Source organism: Hipposideros armiger, unplaced genomic scaffold, assembly GCF_001890085.2.
Source record: "Hipposideros armiger isolate ML-2016 unplaced genomic scaffold, ASM189008v1 scaffold_87, whole genome shotgun sequence".
Taxonomy (NCBI): Eukaryota; Metazoa; Chordata; class Mammalia; order Chiroptera; family Hipposideridae; genus Hipposideros; species Hipposideros armiger.
Genome location: NW_017731437.1, coordinates 3,382,404 through 3,390,908, shown reverse-complemented (window position 1 = coordinate 3,390,908; position 8,505 = coordinate 3,382,404). Strand labels below are relative to the sequence as shown.

The window sequence follows — 8,505 nt, the reverse complement described above, 5'->3', positions numbered from 1 at the left end:
TGCTGAAACACACAATTCCAAGTTTAATGTTTTCAAAGAGCATCGGGACAGCACAAAGCAGCAGCGGGCGCCCTGCCCACTGGCACGCCCGTGGGAACAGATTTGAAATCTGACCAGCAGAAGTCCTTCAGAGGGAGGGATGTGTGGACCCCGGACCCCAGACCCTGTGGCCAGGCCCAGGGAGGGCGGAGGGACCCGTCAAGACCGAAGGTCTCCAGGTGGTGGGAAGGCAGCCTCCTGCAGGGTTTTAGGGGCCCACACAGGCAGGCGTGGGACCCCGGCGCTGGGCATTAATGCTGCCGGCCAAAGCCAGCCACAGGCCAGAGCACCAATTCCGGGCAGCAGCCCACTCCGGGAGTCCCACGCCCCACCTCAGAGAGGGGGCTCTCACCCCAGTGGTTGGAACAGGCCTTCGCTCCTGGTCTCAGGGACCGAATCCTGCAGGAGCTCTGAGACAGGCAGAGGGGGAGCCTTCCAGCCCCTTCGAGCTCTCCCCAGCCCCCGTGCTGTCTTAGGCTGCTGGGCGAAGAGGCCTGGGGGAGGACGCTAGGGGCTGAACCCTAAACCCTATGGGAAATAGGAATCTGAGATGGTGTGCCAGGAGGCTGTATAGAAAAGGTTATGTAATCATGAGAGCTGCTACAAGATCAAAGGTCCTGGAGTCTTCATGGGTGACCCGTCTGAGAGGCGGAACAGAAGCCAATGCCAGGGTGAGAGGCACGGAGGCCCTGCCTAAGGCTCAAGAGGGGAGCAGAGCCACACCAGGAGGGACGGCTCTGCCTTGGTGGTCTGAGCTTTGCTCCTCATAGAAATGTCTGCAGGTCTGGGGCCTCTGAGTTCCCAGTGGGCTGCTGCTCCCAGCACAGAGACCAAGGCCAAGGGCTTGGCTGTCCCTCTGGAGAGCTGACATTTGCTTGCCCAGCCCAACTCCCCTCAGTGTTGTGGCTCAGAAAGACCCCTGAACCCTCGAGCAAGGCCACAGGGATGTCCACAGGAGGTGGACATCAGACCCACTGTCCCACAAGAAGGTTCATATGTGGCCTGAAAGAATTAAGCCAGATATGGTTTCCTGAGTCCCCACACCTCACACCCCTTCCCCCGTCCCCTTTAGATCTCCTGTTAAAAGGCGTCTCCTGCAACCTCTAGAGGAAACCCGCCTCCCCGGGGAGCCAATGTGGCTGGTGGAAAGGTGACAATGACAACGCTTCATTTCCTCCCGGTGACTGTGGTCTTGTCACAGCCTTCAGCATTTGCTTAACTATTTCCAGTGACAGGAGCAAGGATGACTTCCTGTGGGACACGCCCTGCCGCATCACAGTGGACCGTGTGGGGGTCACGTAAGGATGTGTCCACAGAGGGGAGCTGGAGGGCCCAGCCATTCCTGCACACGCCCGCCCCAAAGATTTTGTCTCCGGAGACAAGGCCTGGGACCACACAGCTGCTTTTCCCTCCCATTCCTGTGAAGGGCCTCGTGTGTTGAATGCCAAAGCTGGGAAAGTGGGGGGACCGGGGACACTCAGATCGTGGGGAAGAGCTGGTGGAGTCAGCCTGGTACTGGACCTCAGGGGTCCGGCAACGGGGGCAGAGGAGAGGGGAGGCGGGGAGAACGGGAGGTGAGCCTCCGGTGGCGGTGGCGGTGGGCCAGGAGGCGGGCAGGCGGCTAGGGTTCGGCCGCGTGCTTGACCAGGTAGCCGCTGAAGGTAATGTAGGTGTCAAACTCATCGCTGAAGATGGCGTTCTCCCGCTCGCCCTTGTAGAGACGCACCCACACCTCGTCCTGGTCCTGCAGGTCCAGCATCAGGCTCTGAGTCTGCATGATGCTGCGGTCGCTCACCTGGGCATACAGGATCACCACCTCCTCCCCGTTCTTCATGATGTGCAGGTACGTCTCCTTCTGGTTCCAGGTGTGCACGTTGAGGCTGAAAAAGTAGATGCCAGGCACGTAGCAGTAGAACTTGCCCGTGAACATGTTGAAGTGGCCGTAGAGGTTCACGAACTCGGTGTCGAAGATGACCGTCTGGTAGTAGTCGTTGCTGTGCAGGGGCTTCTTCCGGCCCACCGAGAAGGCGGCATAGTGGTTCTTGCACCGGTCTCCGGGGGCCCCTATGGATCCTTTCTGCCCTTTGGGGCCCACGTGGCCCCGGGCGCCCACTGAGCCTGTTTTGCCGTATTTCCCTTGCAGACCTCTGTCTCCCCGGTCACCCTTCTCACCTAAAAGGGACAGGAAAACACGTGGCATCAAGCAAACAGACCCACCCTCAGGGATTGCTCTGTTTTCATCCAGAAGCAATAATTATTTTTTTCCTTCTGGAAAGTCCTGGCAAAGGAAAAGGAACATATGGGTTTGTCCAAAGGCAACAGGCACTACAGCCAGGCCAGGGCTCCGTCAGCACAAATGGACTGCAGATGTCGGCGGGGCCCAGGGACCCGGGACCGGGCGGCACGTCTTCCCAGTTTGATTTCCGGGGTTGTGCAAGGTCAGCTGCGGTGTACAGGACTGTGGCGTGTGGAAGGCATTTCAGAAAGCGGGCTGGGGGTGTGAGAGGAGCACCGAGCCTCCAAACAAACATCCCGGAGGCTTGTAGGGCGAAGGCAGGTGGGGGTGGCCCCGGCTGCCCGTAGATCCTTCTCCCATCTTGGACCTGCAGGCCCCTTTCCAGTCTCTCAGTTCGGAAAGGGGCCAAGAGCCTCAGAAATGGAATTTCCTCTTCCTCCCCCTCAGATGACAGCCTGCCTCTGCTTCCTCCCGTCCACCCTGTCAGGACAGAGCAGCCCCACCCCCAGGGGAAGGTCTCCTTCGCTCGCTGCTCGCTCACTGGTCTTTGCAGGGGCCTGACCTTTCAAGATGGTGATGTTGATCTGTGGCACCGGGATGGCCGGGTACACGGGGGCACCAGGGTCACAGCAGCGATAGCACCGGGAGGCAGGGGGGTCCTCGCTCTGCCTGGGGCTGTATTTTTCATGCTTTTCTTCAACCCTAAGGGAATAAAGACATCACAGGGAGAGCTGTGAGCTCTCGGAGCTGGGAACGCCTCTCTCTCTCACTGCAGAGCGCCTGGCATACCTGACATGCTGCCTCTCTTGCGTGGACGTGCTAACTTTCCCTCAACAGAGACCACATTGGCTCTCGGTGAATTCTGGGACCCTGAATGAAACTTCAGAAAGAGCCCCATGCTCTTCCTTGTAAAGGAAACAAAAAGAACAAAACCAGCAATAATCCGAGGGCTTTGCAAGACAGAGGCTGCTTGGGAGAAACCTGCCCCTGTAGGAGGCCTTTAGACACCATGTGGCGATGCTGTGACTGGCTGTCCCCTTCATGCATCTATAATTCTAGAAGATTCTCTATCAAATTGACTCACTGTAACTGAGGGGGCTCAACTAGATCTTTGGGGTTCCTTTGAGCTGCAGTTCCTTTGAGACTCGGATAGTTTACAACCTGACATTTAAAGACCGGCTCCTGGGCGGGGTGAACAGCGACAGCTCCATGCTGCCACCTCGTGGCGTCACGCTGCACTGCACCGTATTCTCTGGCTTGCAGCTCTGCACCCAGGCTTCTAGGGCTGTGACAGGACCATCTCAGAGGTGGCACAGTCCCTTTCAATGGGCCAGCTCCTTATCTAACTCTGCTCCCACTTTTGAACCCCAGACAACCCAGGAAATGGCTCTGTATGCCCTAAATCCAGCCACCCACAAGCCCTGGACTCCCAGATGGGTCCCCGCCCCCAACTCTTGAGATTCAGCAAACCCCACAATGTGACGTGTCTAGAACTGACGGTCTGTCACTGTCGTTTCGCCCCTAGAATCTTCTCTTTCCAAACCCTCTTCCTAACATCATCAGTCACCCAGAATGGAACCCTCAGCCTCATTCTAGATGCTTCTCCGGCCTCACCGCCACCTTCTGAGGACCACGGAGGCCTGAGGGGCCAGCTCACCCCCCCAGAGCGCCTTCCGAACCTGGGCCCGAGGCCACCGCCATCTCCAGTGGCCTTTGTGACCGCTTTCCTGGAGCTCGCCCGTCCCCGTGCCAGCTCGCCCTTGTTCTCTGACTCCCTCCAGTGTTCTTTCTCGAGCTCCGTGAATTTTAAACCTCGGCAGGACTCCCCGTCGGGTGACGTTCAGGACAGACCCCTCCTCATCAGACTCAGCTCCCCTCCCACCTTCCACCCTCCAGCACCAGCTCCCCGTACCTGAACCCAGCAGCCGTCACGCTGCCAGGTACTGGAGCGGCCACACCTTCGGCAGGGTGGCCTTCCCCTCCTCCCAGGAGCCTCACAGGTACCCTTCAAGACCCAGTCACTCCCCTGCTTAGTCTCCTCAGCATCGTGGGCCCCCCATCACTGCACTGGGTCATGCGTGTCTGCCCCCCACAGCCTCGGCGTTCCTGGAAGCCAAGGACTGGCCGAGCTGGAGCTCCCGCACCCACATCACCACAGCCTCACCTCTCAGCGTGCTCCAGCAGCGGCTCCTGGGTCCCCTCCTGCTGCTCCTGCGGGCCACGTGACACTCGGCCCAGCACCGGGCCACAGGTGAAGGCCAGCAGCAGGCAGCACGCCAGCATGAGTCCCCGTCCATGGGAGCCCATCTTCCTCTGTGCCCTGCTGGAGACACGCATGGGGACGGGGGAAGACGGGGGTCGGCAGGGGCTCCGCAGACAAACAGCCAGGAAGCAAGGTGTCCGCCAGCCCCACAAAACCAGGGAGTGCCTCAGCCACAGCTCCTGGGAGGACAACCCCACGACGCCCTCTCATGCACACACTCATGCACGTACACTCACACACGCATGTGCACATGCTCTCACACTCACACTCAGAAAAGCCACACGCAAATACTCGCATACTTGCACACTGCACATACCCATACAGTCTCATCAAACCTCAGTGCATGCTCACGCATACACACTCACAGGCACACTCGCACACTCATACGCACATGTAGTCCCATACACACAATCCATGTGTACATACACACAATCCATGCGTACACGCACGCACTCACGTTCTCACATGCTCACGTGTGCGCACAGCCCGCCCTGGAGGCCCAGCTCCCTGATGCTGCTGTGTACAGTGCTGCCGAGCCCACCAAGCCTCCTGGGAGGGACCCCTCAGCCACCGGGCTCCTCAGACGATCGTTTATTGGCCTTATCAGGACAACGAGCAAAGCCCCGAATGAGTTTGGGTGGTCACTGTTCAGTGACTCTGCCGCAGCCTGAACTGTGTGGCAGGTGGGTAGGCAGGTGGTGACCCATTGCCCTATGGCCACCAGGGGGCACACCAGTAAACGTCCTGGAACATCTAATTAAGAGACAGTGTCAGGCCCAGACCTAGGGGTTGGGGGGGTCATAGTGCCTCTCACTCACCGTGACCCTCCTTGTCCAGGGTTGAGACAGTCCTAGGAGAAGATGCCCACTGGGGCCCCCAGTGAGCCCATTAGTGAGCTTGTGCTTAAGTAGGCAAAACACCCCGCTCGTTTTCACAGCTAGGGGTATCCCCCCAGCTAACTCTGGTCAACCCTCACCCATCTTTGTCCACAATTTAACACCTCAAAGGACCTTTGGGGACCTAATTTGACCCCCTTGGCCACCCAATGAGAAAACTGAGGCCCTGTGTGAATAAGCGCCACCACCCCTCGCAGCCACGTTGGGGGTGGGATCAGGTGGTTGTTGAGAGGCAAACAGTACAAGCAGGGAGCTCCCTCCAAAGTCCTGTCTGATCTTTTCTTAATTCCTCTTTTATGTTTAAGGAAACTAAAAGACTGAGGCGGATTTCTTTTCTTGTCAGTAATCATCTGCCCACATGAATGCCCCTTTCACATGTCTGGGAAGCTGCGGACTTCCTTCAAACACCCCTTGCTCAGAGGCCTTGTAGCTGGGAGGGCGTGACCCTCTCCACTGGGCCGACTTCTGCGCTTTGTTCTTTCCTCTGCGTGTTAATGGGCTCGCTGTTACAGCTCTGAACAGAGAGTGCTCTGCTAGCCCTCCCTGCTGAGCCCCGTGCCAAGTCAAGAGGACATGGGGGAGGCAGAGTGCCGGGAACCAGAGCCGGGGACAGAAAAGGCAGGATCGAGGCTCTCGGATGGGCCCTCAGAGATGTGACGAGGCTCAGAGCCAGAAAGACTGCCTCTCGGGAAAGCCCTCCTTCCCTGTCACCCCCACCTCAGAGGGGTCTTCAGTTCTCTGCCTGACCTCCCAGTCCCTCCACTGCAGTGGGTTAGCTGGGCTCCCCACCTCCGAGTTCTCTACCAACCAAGCATCAGGGCCAGAGACCTTCCCAAGGACAGAAACTGCTTGGACAAGCCCCCCACTCAAAATCTTTCCTACCTCCCTCCACTTGCCAAAAAAGGGTGAATACGTATATGTTAATTTATAGAATACATGTTGAAATTCATCTGTCTCTATCTATACCTAGCTGTGATCATTTCTCCACTCCTTAGCAGGGAGGACAGGGCCCTCCCTGTGTTCACTCTTCAGCTGCACTGCATGGCACCCCTTGTCCTGTGTTCGAGTTCCCTGCTTCTCACATTTTAATGTGCACACACATCACCTGGGAAATCGGGAAATCTTGTGAAAACGCAGACCCTGCTTCAGTAGGTCTAGGACAAGGTCTGGAGCCTCTGCGTTTTCAAAAAGCCCCCTTGGTGCTGCCAGCGGCTGGTCTGAGACTCCTGGCATCTGTCCAGGTGCGGGCTGCCTTCTCCCCTGGCCAGAAGTATCATTTCCCCTTCTCTCTCTCACTAACAACCAGGCTAACGGGACAGGCGATGGCACGCAGCAGGCCCCGCGCTGGATGTCCCCACATCATGTCAGGTCATCGTCACGGCTCCATGGGTTAGGGTTCAGTCAGGATGCTTCCTCATTCGTAATTTCTACCCCATCACAGACCTCGGATGAACCCGCCATGCCTCTTTTAAGAAGACACTATTCATTTATTATTACACCAAATTTACAAATGAAGAAACAGAGACTTAGCGAGGTGGATTGGCCTAAGGCTGCCCAGTTTTTAAGGGGTGGGTGGGTGGATGTGAACTCAACAGGCTGCCCTCGGAGCACAGCAAAATCTGGTCTGGTCTTCAAGGCCCGACTCCAGTGCCTCCTATCTCTCCAATGGCTTCCCAGACCCTCGACTGGCAAAAACTCTCCCTTCTCTTTTCCATGTTTGTCCTTAATGTTATCTCATTCTGCAGAGTTTTGCTTGGCCTGTGAGATCCTGCATGCACACCGTGACCTCCGCTGGGCCTGGGACATGCCTTGTGCATCTTGGACCAGCCAAGCACCCTGCAGCACCCAAACTTGACTGCTAGTCAACAAGTATTTGTCAAATTGAATTCTCAAAATTTGTTTATTTCCCTATTTCTGTATTTCCTGTTTTTCCTTGGCGCCTTCATAATTACTCTTTTTTTTTTCTTTTAAATACCAAGCTTGCATCACTTGAAAGGGAAAGAGGTTTTCCTGCCTTTAAACTTTTTTTTTTTTCTTCTGAAGCCAAAGTAATATATATTCGTTTCGGGAAAGTCAGACAATAACAAAAGGAAGTGACAGGCTACCTTGGATTTCTTTATCTGCAGGGTTTTCATCCTTGGCTCCACTGACATTGGGGCTGGATCGGTCTTTGTTGTGGGCTTGTAGGATGTTGACCAGCGTTCCTGGCCTCCACCCACCAGATTCTATTAGCACACCCCAGCCCCCAGTTGTGACATCTGAAAATGTCTCCAGAGTTTGCCGCATGCCCCTGGGAGGCAAAAATCCCCTCAGTTGGGAACCAGTGCTGCACCCCATTTTGCATGTTGGCATACCTCTTTCAAGTATGGAAAGGGGATTTTCTGTACCTTGATCAGAGGAGATGGGGACCAGGATGCAACTGGCTCGGGGGTGATGGCATCAGTGGGGTGAGAGCACGTCACAGCCCAGCAAAGAGTCAAAGATGCCCTGCTGACAGTGGGGCGGCAGAGGCTGCTGGTTCTCCTCAAGAACCTCCTCTTCGGAGCTGAAGCAAACCCAGGGTGAAATCTTTCCTTCGTCAAAAAAATATCTTCAGAACCATTTCATCAAGTTTCACAGCAAAGTCAGCATCATGACATTATGATCTTTTTAGTCATTTTTGGGCAGAAACAGAATTGCCCAACTTCCAACCAAATTTGGCTCCAGACCACTTTTAGCGATTTTCAGTGAAACATGTCCCCTACAGAGGGAGAGGTTTTTGCCCTGACTGAGGTAACTCGAAGAAGGCCCTGCGCTCAGCAGATCTGGCCCAGGAAACGGCCCCCATGAACCTGGCCCCACACGGTCCAGTCTCCTGGCCGTTTTGCGGTCAAGGCATCTGAGGTCAGTTCTAACATGACTCAAGTCCTGGACGTGCCTCCCTTAAACCCTGTGGAGAAATTCATTTGCCAGATCCCACGGCACTTCCACGAACACCTTTCCTTCTCCCATCTTGCCTGTCAGACCTGCAGCCCCTCAGCCCCTCTCTCTTCAAGCCCCCCACATCTGCTTCCAGCTTAAACACCCCCCCC

At 56.1% G+C, this 8,505-nt stretch overlaps 1 protein-coding gene across 8 annotated transcripts in view; it reads right to left on the bottom strand.

Annotated features, from left to right (window-relative positions):
* Window positions 1-8,505, bottom strand: part of C1QTNF1 (C1q and TNF related 1) — a 36,770-nt gene continuing 28,265 nt past the window's right edge. For 3 of the 8 annotated variants that reach the window (XM_019644380.1, XM_019644386.1, XM_019644383.1), the window contains exons 2-4: window positions 4,440-4,598; window positions 2,838-2,977; window positions 1-2,211 (exon numbers count right to left, since the gene is read on the bottom strand). In XM_019644380.1, the coding sequence (XP_019499925.1) occupies window positions 1,661-2,211; window positions 2,838-2,977; window positions 4,440-4,598 (850 nt within the window). In that variant the 3' untranslated portion in view covers window positions 1-1,660. Of the gene's footprint in view, window positions 2,212-2,837; window positions 2,978-4,439; window positions 4,599-7,821; window positions 8,008-8,505 lie in introns of those variants that run through there. The other 5 variants (XM_019644381.1, XM_019644385.1, XM_019644384.1 and 2 more) reach the window with 4 other exon arrangements.